General features: G+C 34.3%; 3 protein-coding genes across 4 annotated transcripts in view; all 3 read left to right on the top strand.

Moving 5' to 3' along the window:
* The window catches only part of LOC106139154 (protein prickle), a 348600-nt gene that overhangs the window by 115678 nt on the left and 215000 nt on the right, over positions 1 to 17922 (top strand). The window lies entirely within an intron of this gene.
* On the top strand, positions 12909 to 14310 carry LOC106139152 (general odorant-binding protein 2). The gene is made up of 3 exons (XM_013340536.2): positions 12909 to 13049; positions 13552 to 13732; positions 14088 to 14310. Exons 1-3 carry the CDS (start codon positions 12921 to 12923, stop codon positions 14264 to 14266), a joined length of 489 nt encoding a protein of 162 aa, XP_013195990.2. The 5' UTR covers positions 12909 to 12920; the 3' UTR covers positions 14267 to 14310.
* LOC106139151 (pheromone-binding protein-like) lies at positions 16076 to 17531 on the top strand. The gene is given in 3 exon segments (NM_001312664.1): positions 16076 to 16233; positions 16570 to 16750; positions 17191 to 17531. Coding segments are annotated over 3 exon segments (495 nt in total). The 5' UTR covers positions 16076 to 16101; the 3' UTR covers positions 17373 to 17531.

Here is a 17922-nt window from a genome sequence, read left to right as displayed (position 1 = left end):
GTGGCAATTTTGAAATTTATATCTAACGCATTAAATAAAATTTTATTTAGCTTAAAGACTTCAAGTTTAATGTCAATTTATCTTGTCAATACGAAATAATTACTTTAGTTTAGCTTTTAATATGAAAAAGCTCTCAGAAACACTTTTAAAAGGGCAAAAATAAATACAATCAAGGTCGACTCCACCCCACCCGTGCGCGTAGTAAAGTCGGCAAATGAATGAAAACGCGAGGGTGCGCTGGACACGCGGGGTGGCTCCACCGTGTACTGCGGCCGGCCGGATTGATACTTGAGCTCTTAAATCTATTAATTTTGGCTTAAATTTTAAATTATTATTCACGCACGGGTTCTCGTGGAAATGGGTAAAAATTAAATCTATGTTCCTGAGTGATTTGCCTGTCTCTGTGCAAAATATCAACAAATTGGTCAATAAATTTTTTGTTCATTCATATTATATTTATATGTATAAACAAAAAAATATATTTTTACTTTATTATGAAAGTTAATTAAAAAAAAAAACTTATACGAGGTATTGATAAAAAGGTAGAGCCTGTGTGGCCGTACCAGCGAATAACAACTTACACGTTTGAACCTCTTAATGAAATAACTAATAACTAACTGATTTCGATAAAGATCGTTGCTTTTGGACGAAGTATTACAAAAGCTATTCCTTTTCAAAATGTTATTAGTTGATGAATAAAATATTTAAAAAATCCTATCCATACATATTATTCTCATTTTCGTTTTGCCATTATGAACAAATATATTTTAACTAGTCGTGTTTAAAATGTTACGCAAGAGAAGTTAAATATAAATAAATTTTGTAACTATGAAAATAATAAAAACACATCAACATTGGAATTTGTCGCTGTTGTAACCACTCATATGTTACAGTATTATCGACGATATACCATAAAAGTCTAAAACCTATTAATATTTCTGCGTTAAAACTGAAATTATGCGGTGGCATAAATGCACGAACGTGTGTGTGCCATCACACATTCAATCTAGGATCAAGAACATTAAACTGTTATAGGAATTTTACGATCGCGCTCCGACTGCACGCGGCAAGGTTAGGTTAGTTCGCAACGTGGCCGCCTAGACGCGCCACCTCCGCGCTAAAAATTCAAAAAGCAGATATGTGTTCCTTTTTCAAAACATTTTCAAGTGATTTACGGCAGTTTTTAATTCCCATTGTGTATAGACCTTTAGGTAATAAGTGCTAGTGTTGTGACCGCCATGACAGTTCATCTGTCAAACTTGATTGTATGATTGAGCAACGTCGATGTGATTTATTTCAATTTGATTAGAGAAATGCAACTGGTTTAATAATCATTTCTAGCATATTTATAACTTATTATTATTTATCTGTGAACACATAATCTTAGAAAATATATATTAATTGATTAAAATTGTTTTCGCCTAAAAATAAGGATACGTATATACAATACACATATTTACACAAGAGTATATCAAAACTTTTGATTTTGAGTGTGAACGAACCATACAAATAATAAATCATCTAGCGAACATCAACGTATTATTTTCAATGCAAAACTTTCATTTTCATCCCGTCAGTCGTACTGTTGCCCAAAACGCATAAAGTTGTACGTACAGTACTACAGTGCAGTGTTTACAAACACGGTTGCATCGATTTCACATAAAGTGGCTTCGGGATGCGAGGGCGCTGCGTAGGGTGAAGCGCGGTAGCGGGCCGAACTGTTGCTTCAAACGTGTATTCTTTTTTTAAATCAGTTTTTTTTATTAAATTTTGCTCTTACATTCAAAATACTTGTGAAATTATACGGACGTTCAATTAAAAACAATAAATTCTGAATTCAAATTATTTGCACATAAACTATTATTTTAAACTTTGATGATAGCATAGTTGTACCTTACAAACAAATGAAGATTACCAAAATATTAATACTTACCTCCTTAGAAATTTGAATAAGGAGTCTTGTATTCTAAGGACACTCCAAGGATATCAAGTCTTCAAGTTATAGCAACCGGGAATTTAGAAATCTACATACATACTCTCGAAAAGCATAACCCTCCTTCTTTTGTTTGGTAAAAAGTGTTTTGCACATTTAAATGTGAATTAAAATGATCCTAGGACAACATACTGTAAAAAGTAATTTACATTTTTAGATGATTCGGAGCCAGGTCTATTTTAATATAAATAAATAAATATCGAAAAAAATCACATTAGATTGAGTTAACCCTAATTCAATTGATATCTTCGTGATAGAATTGAGTCAAATTTTGATGACAGGTTGCTAGCCCATCGCCTACAAGAGGAATCCCAAGTTTATAAGCCTATCCCTTTGCCATATAAAACATATATTGATTTGTCATGTGTGGGGATTATTTCGTTACTAAAGCCTCTTCCTTATTCTCATATCGTAAGTAACGTTCTGTTCACGTGATTCTGCGCCTGTGTGCGTTGGACTTTACTATGACTCATCCGCGCCGCTTTGCTATTGGCGCCCGTCAGGCGTCTGACGGAACAGCTGACTTTTTAGCCGATTTCGAAAAAGGAGTTCATATCAATCAGTGTATAAACTCTTGTATCCAAAGTTAAATTTTCAATTTTTCAAGATTGTGTCGAAATCTAATTCCTGTAACTTAATTACTTAGTCGTTCACTTCTAGCCTACACGTCCTCATCCAGGTACAATAAACTATAGTAAAATTTACGGAAAATGAACCCATTTAAATTTTTTCCAGCTAAACTTGGTCTTTGCGTATCGTGAGTATTAGCACTGTCTAATCCGTAAAATACAGAAGTACCATCAACATTTTTTTGTCGTTTTAGTCTTTTTAATTAAAATTTTTAATGATAATGACAAGTGTAAGAACCTAATAATGAAAACCAAAACTTTGCACCATCTGCCATTTTACAGTAAATGCGTTTTTTAATTTTTTTCAAACGGCGTAGACTGCGGCCGAGCAAGGGGATGCAACCCCTTCTAAAAACATACAATTGAATTTAATCTTTCTTTTATTCGAACAAGGTGTAAAATTGATTGGTTTATGTAATAACTTGGTTTTGTATTGGTGATAATGAAATGTGCTGCAAAGATGTAATGTTAACTACGTATTTTTCTAGTCGTACGTAGATTTTCTTATTTATGTTCTGTAAACGTTGATTATGCCAGAAGCAAGATCTAACTTTACATAAGACAACAAACATGCAATTAATTTGCGTTTATTCACTGTCACTGTCATTTGGAATACATAAATTCAAATGCACTCAACTCATATGCGACCATCGATGTACATTTAAAATCTCACTAGACCAATGATGATTAAAAAAAAACAAGTACATTATTTTTACAGAATGGACCTAACCTATTTGGAGTTCCAAAATGTCATAAATAAATTTATTGTTAATTAAAAAAAATACATAAATCATCTGGATACTTATGATAGCTAATAATAATTACTTACTCGTAATCAAAAGTAATGCATATTATTACAACTTGATCAAACACCAAAAATCATTTCAAAATATTGCGATGCATCTTTCCCATTTCAAGAATAAATGTCACGGTCAAGATTAATCAATTTGTGATTAAACAAGCAAGTAATAATAATATAACTAAGTACATTTATTTGTAATACATGTAAGAAATATTTCGCTTCCATGAATTATTGCAGATATCTACTGTCCAGTCTAGGTTATTAGCTACCCATAGAGTTCATTGTACTACATTGTACTACGTTAATATGCGATAAATCACCGGAGAGCATTATAGGGTGTTCCATCCCCTCCACAGAGAGGCGCGAGGAGACAGGCGGAGAAGGCTAGTCTATAGATCATTCTTATCTATAAGTGAAATAGTAAATAGAGTTTGTGTGTTATCAAATTAAAGAAGATTGTGTAAGGTAAAATATACAAACATTTAGTAGATTACGTTTTTATACCTTACGGGGTAGACAGAGCTAATAGTATCGAAAGTAAGAAGAAAATTGGACAGTGACAGGTTGCTCTCCTATTGCCTAAAAGTAAATTACAGGATCTCTACATTTTTATTACAATCTGCACGCGAAGATTTATAATTTTGGAAAATAGATTAATCCGTAACTGCAAAAAAAAAAAGATTAATCTGCTTATTTTACCGGTATTTAAAACTGAGAATACCCAATTATTTTATTATATTTTACAAAAATAATGTCATTGACGTAAAATTTCTAACAAGAAAATTCAACTCCTCAGCTTTCGCTGTTCCGAAACGCAGTTTTCAATAAAAGTTGTGTTGTTTGTGCGAGCGAGACAGCGAGAGGGTGCACCGCAGAGGGTGCAGGGTGCAACAAACTTATAAAACGACCGCCTGCACAGCAATGCACAAATAAATTATCATTAAAATTCTAATTGGATGATTGCATGTTGCAGAAAACTTTGATAAGTATATAAAGTTTGGTTTAAGTTTTTATGCTGACGTATTTTTTACCGACGTCATACCGAAATTTGGATCCCACGAAACAAGACAAAATAAAATATTTGTTTTATTGTTTTTTTTTCTTTCTTTCTCATGCCGTGTGGTTCCCGACACCAATAAAAAAAGTAGGTATAGGACTACTCCATCTTGTTTCCGTGGATGTCGTAAAAGGCGACTAAGGGATTCTTCTTCATGTCACTATTTAAATCTCAATTTTAATTTATGTATATATGTAAAAAACACAAACAGTTTAATAAATTTATGTGGATATTGATAAGAGATCATGACTGTGACATATTTGGTACGCTTGAAATAATAGTAAGAAAATAAATTATTCATGTATTTTTTAATTACTGCAATAGATTTAAATAAAGCAAATTACCAAAACGCTATACGAAAATTCACTTGGTTCCCGCCTCGCGCTCTATAACTTACTAACTCTGTGTCAAGCACCCTCAGTATCAAACCACTTGTAATCTGAACTCAATGTTGAAAGGAATTGAAAACGTACTTATAATAATAATTGTGATGGCTCTTTTTAAAGTGAAAACCATTTTCGTTAATTAAACTGACTGAGTTAAGTATAGTTTTTTAATTAGCCGTAGAAATGGACATAATTACAAAGGTTACTGAAAATTATTTTAAAACCACAAGTAGTCTTAGTCTATATACACATATAGTTATAACTATATCCCTTGCGGGGTATACAGAGCCAACTGTCAATACTGATAGGCTACGTTCAGCCGATTAGCTTAATGATAGAATTGAGATTCATATCAAGTGACAGGTAGATTATGTACCATTCCAAAAACCTTTATAAATGCATCGCCCTTAAAACCAGCAATAGTTGCCAAAATTTGTAGGCAGGATTGAAAACTGAACAATTTGGATCGCATTTAATCCTAAGCAATTATAGAATCGCGCGTATAAACTAGGTTTACCGTGAGCTGAACTGCGACTGTAATGGCGCGATTATCGCATAGACACCGATTTGCGATTGCGATAGCGATTGCGATGCGATGCGATGCGATTACAACAGCGACGCGCGATTAAACTGAAACAACGCACGTAAACAAGAGGTGGCAGTTTAGTATTTCCCGTTAATGACAAATGATTCACTACTGAATATCTATCATAAAGCCAAACAGCTGAACGTGGCCTACCAGTCTCTTCAAGACTTTTGGCTCTGTCTACCCCGCAAGGGATAAAGACGTCACTATATGAATGAATGAATGAACTGAATATGTAAATAAAAAAATATTAACGAAATATAAAATCTAAAACGAGCATTGCAACACAATTATCGTACCTCTATATGTATATCTAAATTCTCACGACCCAAAATACAAGAGTTAAGGCAACAATGAGAGTTTTTAGTAACAATGAGAATCGACATGTTCTTTGTCAATCATATTAAAACTCAGAAAATATAAATGTCTACAATTACTCATTTATTTAAATCTGGAAGCAGGATAAACTATGACACATGTAATCAATAAAATATGAATTGTAGCCAACTAGTACGTTTTTCATCAGCGTCAGGCTATTAGGAATGCACATTTGTTCAAGAGATAAGCAATGAAATATAAGTACATGTTCCTTAAAGGCAAATCTCCTTCGCTTACTTTTGCATAAACATCATTCATTTTGCGTTGGTTTGGTATGCTGATAAATTGTGGCTTTCGAAATCGTATATACATATATTTCGAGGAGAAATGAGGAATTTTATTAATACCTACATAGGTACTACATTTGAGAATTTGGACAACGATATGTTGGAATGTTATGTAATAATTTAAAACAAACACCAAAGTATGTACCAGCTTTCTCTAACAATACGTTTAATAAAAATTTTAATTGTAACATATACATTAAATAAAGATCTACTACTGACATTAAAATTATTTTATCATTAAAAAACCAAATGATCATATCTTAGATAATGTTAATGTCATAAAGTTTTTCATGTAATTTTAATTGTCTCGGAACAGTAGCATACGCGCCAACCTTATCCAGAATTCTGCGCTTATTCACAAATTCATCTGTTATTATTATGAATGCTAACGCCTCGGGCAATCGGGGTGACTGCACCCCGGGCCCGAAACTCGGCAAAAACGGGAAATGGTGCAATCGAGTTAAAATTTCAGGGGTCGTCGTAAACGTTTAATACGTAAATTTTATTCCGAGTGGATGGTTAGTTACGTGAATACTTATTTGATATAGCACCCTTTTTATAAGCAACTGATGTTAATGAAATGCAGTGTAACTTGTTCTGCTGTTTTCTATACTGGCGCTTTGGAAGCAATAGTAGCTTTAATTATAAGTGGAACTTATTTGACGTTATTATGTGACACTTTGTTTTATACGGTAAAGTAATAAGTAAATTTTTAGGGGATAATAAAATAACCACTTACTTTACATAAGTAATGTTGAATTTCCATTTATTTACTACTCACGTACAAAACATTGATCGCATGAAATGAACATCGCTATTCCAGAGACAGCCACCTCATTGTCTGGATTAAATAAATCGCATGTCGTAACCACCGCGAAGTTTCCACCAAAATACCAAACAGCATGTGGTACAATAATGCCACATCAATGACGCCATGAATTTTCCATAGCTCGCTCAACTAAGGGGTTTAAGATTTATTACTTCTCAAACTATCGAGTTTTACATCCCCTTATTCCGTTCCAAAATACTCCTCTCTTCTTCACTCACGAACGAAACAGGTGAGAAAGATTCAAGTTAAAATTCGAGATCGCGATCGTCTAATCCAGAATAAGACTGTAAGGGGAGCGTTAATAACGCTATTTTCCGAAGGGCGCTAAATGCAATTCTTCAAATCCCAGACTACCTTAAATTTATTGGACATGAAAAAGCAACCTTATACTTACACCTCCAAGATTGTAAATCTTGTAACTTCACAAAATTTTAGACAAGTATAGATATGCGTTCTTATTGAACTGTAAGCCTGTGTAGTAAAGGTGGTTTTAAATGAAATGAATGTTGAAAATGTTGACGTTGCGTCAGCTGCAGTCCACTTCAAGTTGTTATCAATCATGGTTGTAGATTTAATAAGAGTTGAAGGAGCAGCCTTTGAAGGATGAATCTGTTGAGAGCTCGAGAAACTTTGCTTGATATATTGGATTTCATTTCCGTCAAGTTGGTTATTAATTTCATTCATCTGTTCGTTCAGACTGTTTCCAGTATCAATATAAATATCTATTAGGGAAAAAAATATTTTGGACATTTATTCAACTTTTTCGCATAAACCTTTAATACATATTATATCGTTAGACAATACTTTCTGCAAAATAATTAGGGTTATTAAGCTGCAAATGAAACTTACACTTTCGGAGTTATGAGTACACCACACGTTGCATTTCTCATAATAATGTAACTCCTTTTTTTTTAATTCTTAGTGCATAAAACTCTATTCCGGAATACACCAACAATTCTGTAACAAAGAATAAATGAAGGTCTGTGCAATATACATATCAAGTGATCATTTGACGGTAAAGTACTTTCTATTAAGTGAACCTCTTCGTCTACATAGTGTAAGACTAGTGAGTGTAGTGGATTGGCGTCATCATGACCGAGCACTGGTCTTGGCTGACGGGGTCGGAGGCTGCGGAGTACACCTACAGCCCTCCCACGAGGCCCAGCCGACCGCCGCACCGGCCGCTGGTCAAGCTGGCGACGAGCGCACATCTTCACACCATAGCCAGGTAAGTTAGTTTTATTTAGCACGATAGCGTAATATTTTGTCCTTTCATACAAATATTTTGTGTCGATGTAGAGGGTTTGATAGTCTGGGTTGCAGGTTTCAGGCGACAAGTTATGCGATTGTGTTTTGTTTTTCCCAGATTATGTGGTGGGCTTTGGGGAAACTCAGTAAAGGATGTAATAGGAAACATACTCCGGTAATGATAAGAGGGTTTGTTATTTGAAGCCATTAGAAATGATATTGAGAATGACACTACTACTGCTACAGACATACGAGAATAGATTTCCCTAAAAATAGGTGGTTATGTTTTCAAGGTGTCATTAAGGTGAAGGTAAAAAAAATCCATAGGAGCTAAGACCCGCGCTAAAAGCTTAAACTTAAAAAAATATTTGTTTCCCTTCTCAATCTATGGTAATCGACCCAAATTTGCAACTCTTACTTTGGTTGAAAATAGTGTACTAATTTGGTACGTTCTATGCTGATTTTGGCTAAACCAAAATAAAATCTTTAAATCCCATAAAAATGTCTTGGATTTAGCCGTATTTAATTTACATTTTCACGCAAAATTTAACTTCTTTTCGCCACCACTTGAAATACTGCCCACAATTCCCGGGTAATGCGACATAAATGCGGATGTAAGTAGTAAATTCCTTTTATTAGCCTTTTTTCACCGGCTTTCCCTGCTTCGGCATTCACCGCGGAGTGTGCATGAAAAATGGTTGCAGTCTCTGTAGAATCCATTCAGTTTTGGAACCATTCCTTTTTTGCAGCCCCCAAATTTCACTCACGAGCGAATTTAAATCTTATTCCGTTGTCCCAGCTATTATAATGACCAGTTGTAAATATTTTGTGAACAGCAACTCTAGAATAGTTGAGTGACTTCTTATTTCTCCATACCTTTTTTAACATTTTCAAATTTTTCTGAATCTCTATCGTGTTCTTCAAAAGGTTCAGTTTCGATTACATTTTAACTTCGTTCCTAATGATGTTCGTCTACAAAGTTATCCTTTGCGTGTGGCTTTTCGGCTTTTGTATTGAAAGTGGTATTTTTAGGTGAAAATGCAAGTTTGTTGCGTCGTTACGGTTGCACTGACAGCTTGATGGATTATCGCAGTGCTGAGGATTTCATTAAAGCCGATGGATGAATGTTACATGAACTTTTTGGCTTGTACAAGTAAATAATGATGTTTTACTATATAACGAATTAGGATTCTTCTATTAAGCTATGGGTTAACAACTTGTCACTATTTGAATCTCAAATTCATCGCAAAGCCATATAGTTGAACGTGGGCTTTGCGAGACAGTTGGCTCTATCTGCCCCGTAAGCTGTGCCCGTGATGGATGAAGACGTGATTTAGTATATGTATGTATGTGTGATGAATTGTTTTTGAAATCAAATATTTAAATTAATGAATGAATAGATAATAATTCAATCAACTTATTACTAAAGCCATTGCAAATTTTTAACATACGTTAGGTATTGTTGCAAAAACTAGTGTTTAAATTTTCAATTTTGTCTTTTCAGGTAAGATACGGACAAACAAATCTGTTGATGGATAGACATCGTTATGTAGGTAAGTTTCCTCTTCATTTGCGTGATTTCGAGGGATTTATATTTTTACCCTGAGACTTGCTACTTAAAAGTCTAGTTTAGTCTAGACTAGCGCAAAGTCTTCTTGATTGATATATTGTGCGAAGACACTAGTAATACGAGGACTGAGGCTGTTACTTCCACAGAGAATCTTAATATGATCTCACCTTAAATTTATACCTTCTTAATATTATAAAGATACACATGCGTCTGCCCGCCCAATCGAATTCACACGCTTAGATGGGATTCGAAGTCACCTTAATTACACGACTATTACATACTTAAAAAAAATCCAATTTTTGATTTAAAAATTCCAGATATATACTCTGAGACTCTTTTCTCAGATCTGTAATTTTTATATCAATTTTGTAATTTATTGTTTGCTTCTCGTTTGTAATGTTTAAGAAGAATCTTAAAAAACAAAGCAAAAACACAAAAACATAACCACGGGGGAATCTGAGACAATGAGCGATTCGATGTTGCCATCTTATTCCGCGCACGTAATGTTGCCAGGGGAGAAATAAATATTTCCCCGCAATCGGCCTGTTTTATATGTAAATTTTATATTTTCCAGTCTCGTATGGTTGTCGCCTTATTGTTTAGATCAGGTGTTAGTAAACACACAGATTTTCGTATAAGCAGGTGCGTTCTGTTTTTATGTATGTTTTTGTAGCGTCGATACACGTAAGTAGAATGAGGGAAATTGGTGTTGGTTACATGATTTCCATATAAAGTGTTTTTGTTCAATGACATTATTGGATCAAATAAAAAAGATGGAAAACAATTACTTAGATGGGACTTTTCAAAGAAACCTTTATCTCACTTTATCATTAATATAATCACGTCTACATCCCTTGCGGGGTAGACTCTTAGCCAGCAGTCTTAAAAGACTGGTGGGCTACGTTCAGCTGTTATACTATAATAGATAACATCACATATTTCACATATAATCACGTCTATATCACTTGCGGAGTAGACAGAGCCAGCAGTCTTGAAAGACCGATGGACCACGTTCAACTGTTATACTATGATAGAATTAAGATTCAAACAGTGACAGGTTGCTTGCCAATCGCATAAAAGAAGAATCACAAGTTTATAAGCGTATCTTTTAGTTTTTTTCGTTTTTTTCGTTACGACATACATGGGAAAGAGATGGAGTGGTCCTATTCTTTTTCATATTGGTGTCGGCAACTACACGGCACTATCTATCTTGACTATCTCACTTCGTGGTGAAGTGAATTAGGTTGTACCTTATTTTTAATTGTTCGGTACTGTGTTTTATTAATATGTATGTATTACATTACTATGGAAAGAGGTAGTCTCTGCGTACCCCTCCGGGAAAGAGTATTGTATCGTGATTTTATGTATGTATGTATGTACATTACTATAACGTTATCCTTATGATACTCACTAAATATCGTGTGGCACACAATGCGCCGATTATCCAAACAAAACACAATGATGATTAATCATTACTGATATCATTTCATGATGTTGTTTTCAAACTTGCTTCGTGTTTCTTCACCCTTACTTTCTCTCACAATTACGCATAGGATTGATCACGTCACGAAACTTAACAAAGTTTCGAAATAATACATGATTAATAATTATTAACTTATATAAAAGAAGAAAGTGACTGACTGACTGCAGCCCAAACTACTGGGTGTGAAGATTTAAAATTTGGCATTTAAGTTCCATGACCACACATCTATAAGGGGGTGACAGGGGTTTTTTGAAATTCACGCGATTCAAGCGATATTAGAGGATACTTGAAATTGTCGAAAAAGCTGATTGAGGTATCTCGTGACCGGAGGGCTGGAAATTATATCTGGCTCAGAGAATCAGCATTGCCATTTAAATTGGCAATGCTGCCAGCCTTCTGGGCACACTCCCGCATGTTGATGCTATGCAGGGACTGTACAATTTGTAAATTAAATTTTAGTTTGTAATCATCTTTTTTTTTCTTTCTTTTTTATAAGTACTTAGTTTTAGCTTTAGTTTTAATCTGAGTTCATTTTAATTATTATTTGTTAAACCTAATTAAAACTTTATATAAGAAACAAAGAAGATTTGTAGGTTTATTTTTCGCCGTTGCTTTACTCTACTACTCACCACGTTACTAATATGTAAACGATAAACTTTGTAAACGTTTTCGTATAAATAAAAAACATAAATTATAAATTTCGTATAAATAATAAATAAAAAAGTGAATAAGATAAGAAAGGTATGATTGAAACGTGATTCGCTAATCAAGGAAAATTAGTTTTCCTAATGACACGGTGCCGCAAAATATCTGTCATTGAGTGTAGAGTCTGTGGTGTCATTGGTAACCATCGGCCCGACACGAGAACTATATGAGAAGGTTTTTGTATGAAAACTGAAATAACTTCATCTTCGCAACGTAATGACACACAATGTTTTTACTACTTGAACTAAATTATGGGGTTTTGGAGGGGAGCCCCGTGTCTGCTGATGACCATGATTCTGTAGTGGGTTAGACAAGATTTTGAACGAAGCGACTCTCTCTTCCTGCCAGATCTCTTTTGTATCATAGTTACACAAACAGTTGGCTGTACAGGGTTCGTTACGATAATTCCTCGTAATATAGTAATATTGCATCGCTTAGCAATCAAACTAAACAATATAAGTCAGAAGAGTCATTGATACTACAGCCGCGACAAACAGTGCATTACACATTTTGTAAGGATATCTAATCCATTCGTCCATCGACGCTCTTTTTTACTGATAATTATCTTTTTATACATATTTGTGAAATCTGCGTATCCTCTTTTTTCTATATATATGTTGTTCCTATTATTCTAACTAACAATTCAAACCATAGTCGTAACATTTACACACAAGACCTGCCCAGTACTAATCAATCACAACCGACAATCATCGCTAATGCCAGAGAATCATGTGACTTGCATCCATCCACCGTACTATTACCCTAGCTACCACTGGTCAAATCATACACCAGGCTTCAATTGCACTTAAACATTTGAAAATAAACTCTATATACACAATAACAGAAGTAAAATTCACATTCAGGAATACTGTAAAGTTAATGATATGCAATGAGCCTAAAAAAAAAGTTTGTCTATGATATATTGAAGAGCGTCGTCGCTCCGACATTGTTGTGTGTCGTCTTTACAATGATGTTGGTTTGTTACTTTGTCGTTTGCCTGGTGATGGCTTCCTTTGGGGGAGTTCGGGGCAGTGCTGAGGTGATGAGCCATGTTACAGCACATTTTGGGAAAGCACTTGAAGAATGCAGGGAGGAGGTAAACAACATAACATTTTTATTTCACATCAATTTACCGATGTTCATTTATAACTTGGATATAAGTGTTTTGATTGATACTAATAATGAAGGGATCTTCATCTTTTTAACAAGAAATGTAGACCACTGCAAATGCGATTTGTTTTGGAAATGTCTAAGAACTTTTTAATTTTCTGCTGACTTTTATAATTGGAAAGACAACTTTTTAAAATTAACTTGTTGAATAGAAAGTAAATTGTATATATACAACCTAATTAAAATTATAAGTATACCCAAGATGTTAGTTTTAACAGCTACACTAGTTCACATATTTTCTAACTATATAAAGTCAATGAATCGATTTTGTTAAATTTTTTCGAAGTAATAATATCTTTATCCGCCTGCGAAATAGGAGCAAATTGAAAATTAAATGAAAAGAGAAATTACTTGGACTCAATTTTTACATACAATTTAAGACATCACGTCCCAATCAGAATTAAGTTTTACCCAGATTATCTCCTCAGTCAGGATTAAAAACAGAAGTGATGGAGGAATTCAAACATTTCTGGAGCGCCGACTTCGAAGTGGTGGACCGCGAGCTGGGCTGCGCCATCATCTGCATGTCCAACAAGTTCTCCCTGCTCCAGGAAGACACCAGGATCCATCACGTCAACATGGACGAGTACATAAAGAGCTTCCCCAACGGTCTGATAGATTTGTTTCTTAATTTTAATAACATTTCTGTTATTAACCCGGATAATTTTGCATTTGCTGATAGCCATCTAGATTTTTTGTTACATCTTCTGCAAACATTGGTAGTATTTTCTTATTTTTTTTGTTCTTTGGGAGAAGACTATTAAATTAAAGTATAAATAAATTAAAATAAATCTAAGGTTTTGTGTCTTAAACTTTGTCGCTGCGGGCCATATTTTGAACTTAGTTCAAATGCAATTCAAGTCAAACTCATGGATTTTATTTATTTATTTTAATACTTTCAAAGTGAAACATGAAATAAGGACATATTGACAAAAATTTATTCAAAATGTAATTAAACTCACAGGCGAGGTCCTCTCCCAGAGAATGGTGCAAATGATCCACAATTGCGAGAAGCATTACGACGACATCGCGGACGAGTGCGACCGGGTTGTGAAGGTATCTGCCTGCTTCAAAGCCGACGCTATTAAGGAGGGAATTGCCCCAGAAGTCGCCATGATTGAGTCAGTCATGGAGAAATATTGATTGAAGAAGAAATAATTTGTGTGTGCAATAAAATTGTTTTATTGGTTTCTCTTGTTTCTATCCCAACTTTCCTTTCATCCCTATGAATATTATAAATGCGAAAGTAACTCTGTCTGTCTGTTACACTTTGACACCTAAACCACAAATTTTGATGAAATTTGAAATCTTCACATTGTGAATTCTGTGATGCGTCATATTTTGATTACGCTACACAGGCAGGCTATACAACTAAGCAAGTTTTCTTTGTAACGTCGCAGGTTTGAATCATCTCTTTAAAATAATCTGATGATTTAGTATCGATAAATTGATTGTCTGTCCGTAACTAAACTATCTGTGACCTTCGAAAGCTTGACAACGCTACGCAACATTTCAAACAGGTACAAAATTCGTCTACAACTTTCCGAGATTAGAGCATACATACAGACAGAGAAAATAGAGGGACTTTATAATGTAGTGATAGTAAAGTAATTGTAACATCAGTCTGCTTGATGAAAACCAAGATGACTTCTGAAATGCCTAATCATTATTGCAGTGAGAGATTTTATACATGTTTTGCTTTCCCTTACAAAAAGCATTCCCTTAGTAACCCCACGTTAGTTACCATTAAATCCCCATTTTCCGGGGAGCGGGTTTTGCAAATCACCGACCTTAGTATTCATAGGGCAGTTCCACTTCTCCATTGTGTCAGGCTCCGTTGCCAACTCACGCTTGGCCGAATTTAAAGGGATCACGTGTTTTAGGAGCTACGTCTCGACGATTTTGCGAAAGAATGCGTGTGTCAAATGACCCTTCAGACATTATTAATTTAAGAAAAGATTCAAGTTTGCGGTTAAATGATACCTTCATATATTTTTTCGCTTCATCAACATTACAATTATTACATCACAACAGTAAATTATGCTGTAATTTATTGTGGTACAATAAAGAGTTATTGTATTGTATAACTCTCTTCATGCAATCTCGTCGGTACTTAACTTACTTCAAACTGAACTTGGAGGCTTTAATTTTAGAAACAACTTCTTAACCTGTTTATAATAATTCCAAAAAGATTATGTTGAAAATGTTGTTCTTCAAATCTTCAAAACCAACAAATAAGTGATTTAAATGCAAATGTCATTATGAAGTTATCACCTATAGTCTATAATCATGTAGGTGATAATAGATGACACAGAAGGCGTAATTACTGCAACATTGTCTTCTGGTTGAAATTTGCGAGCTCTCTTGTTTTAAGAAATGATTTGGTATGGTATCTTGAAACAAAAAATTTTGATACAAAGTAAGTACGGTTTTCAAATAAGTATTAATTATATTATTTATATTTCTTGCCAAATTCACTGATTCTTCAGTTAATAATCTTATCCTTTAGGTTTTGATCCACTTGAATTGACATACTATTCGACATGATCAGTGTCATGACTTTTGATCTTAAAATTGATTTAAACGGACATAAATGTCGGCTTTCTACTATTTAGAGTCTATGTATTAAGGCTCCTATAGACATTCAGTTGGACATAGCGCTACTATAAGAGTCTCACGTGAACTCTCATGTTATACTCTAACATGAAATAGGCACACTGACTAGAACTACATAACACCATTTATATAGACGTCATAATCACTATGACATGTGTGTAATTGCTCACGATCGACACCACTAAATTAACAAACTGACTGTGACTAAGCTTCTCCATAATTAAACCGTTATTGACATTTAATTATATAAAAAAATAAATCTCAATGAGCATTTAGAACGTGTGATTACAGAAGCAATTAAAACTGATATAAAACCAACGAGGGAGCGTTAATGTGACCGTTTAGAAGGTAGCACAGGAGAAATGAAGATGCATTTGTTTGTGCAAGTGATAGCTGCTTCGGTGATGCTGATGGCAGGAGTGGATTCCTCGCCGGAGATCATGAAGGATTTGTCCATCAATTTTGGTAAAGCACTGGATACGTGTAAAAAAGAGGTAAGAAGTAGTGGTTGTATTTTAGGGAGAAAACTTAAAAATTGCTTTATGAACATAATTGAATGCTTTTGTACATATTCGCATTTGCAAATTAAATGTGCATAATATTTTTAAACCAATTATTCTTTGATGTGAAACTAAGGCGTTATTAAGTTTTTCTATTCATTTTCGTCAATAATTTGCAATCGTTAGATAACTAAGTAATTGAGATAGATCTAAGAGATAGGTACCTAGTTAGTATCTCAGATCTACGCCTGGTGAGGAAACTTTTCTAAACGGAAATTTTTGAGACCTTTACGAGTTTTTAAAATTAAAACCGTGACTTTCACTCCTCAGCTTGACTTGCCGGACTCCATAAATGAAGACTTCTACAAATTCTGGAAGGAAGACTACGAGATCACCAATAGACTCACAGGCTGTGCCATAAAGTGTCTCTCAGAAAAGCTGGAGATGGTTGATGCTGATGGAAAATTGCATCATGGGAACGCTCGTGAATTCGCTATGAAACATGGAGCAGGTAAAAATAAAACTTTCCGTATGGTTTTCTATAAGGATCAAATAATAAAAAATATTCATTCTGCAATTCCACCAAACTGGATTACATTCTCTCTCTTTTATTGCTAGATGTGTTGCACCCTCCACAGTTATATTTTCAGGTCAAGGGTGGACTTACGATTTTTCTATCTCTCTTTTGTACGGTGATCGGCGTTCTCAGTTTTAAGGCATAACATCTTTCGCACTTTCGTCAGGACTTCTTTAAGCTTCTTTTGACCATGCAACTGGACCTGCCTTTAAAACAAAAATCTTCACGATTACGACCATGAAAATTTCATCAATTTCCTATCAGCTGCTAATTTGTAACTCGCTCAGTCCAGAAAGTACTTTTGAGATTTCCCAATGGACTAAATCTAGCAAATTTATTTTCAAGTGTCTAATAAAATTTATTTAACCTTTTAGATGATGCGATGGCCAAACAGCTAGTGGACCTGATTCATGGCTGCGAGAAGTCTATTCCGCCCAACGACGACCGCTGTATGGAAGTCCTCAGCATTGCCATGTGCTTCAAGAAGGAAATACATAACCTCAAATGGGCTCCTAACATGGAAGTTGTAGTGGGTGAGGTCTTGGCTGAAGTCTAAATGAAACGACCCATAAACATAGTTACAATACTAACACTAGACCACAAAAAAATATAATTGCAGCTTTTCGAGTTGAATTATGTGTATTGGGACAGATATGTTACAAACAATTCATTCCAACCAGTGTATGTCATTAATAAAGATATTATTGTTGTTTCACCATTCGTTTCATTTGCTTAGATTTGTTAAGTTGTTTTTAATAAAATTAGACACAAATTAATAATAAGCACACCGATAATGATTTTTATATTTCAGTTTAACATTTATACTTGTAGTTTGTTTTGGGTTTGCTAAACAAATAAAAATAAATTAAAAATAATAAACAAATGTTTATTTTATATTTAAAAGTACAATTAATCTGTTATTATGTCATGTTAAAAAAAGTCTAACTAAATGTTGCCATAGTCATTAAGGGTAAAAGATTTAAACCTCATCTTTTAGATGATAAGCTAGCTCAGTATCTGAATCTCACTTCCATCATTGTCAACCAGTTTTGTGATTTATGGCTCTGTCTACCCTGTAAGGGATAAAAACTGATATATCACGAAGG

This window comes from Amyelois transitella, chromosome 19 (assembly GCF_032362555.1).
Source record: "Amyelois transitella isolate CPQ chromosome 19, ilAmyTran1.1, whole genome shotgun sequence".
NCBI lineage: Eukaryota > Metazoa > Arthropoda > Insecta > Lepidoptera > Pyralidae > Amyelois > Amyelois transitella.
Note: the sequence above shows the minus strand (reverse complement) of the source record. Positions and strands in the feature narration are given on the sequence as shown.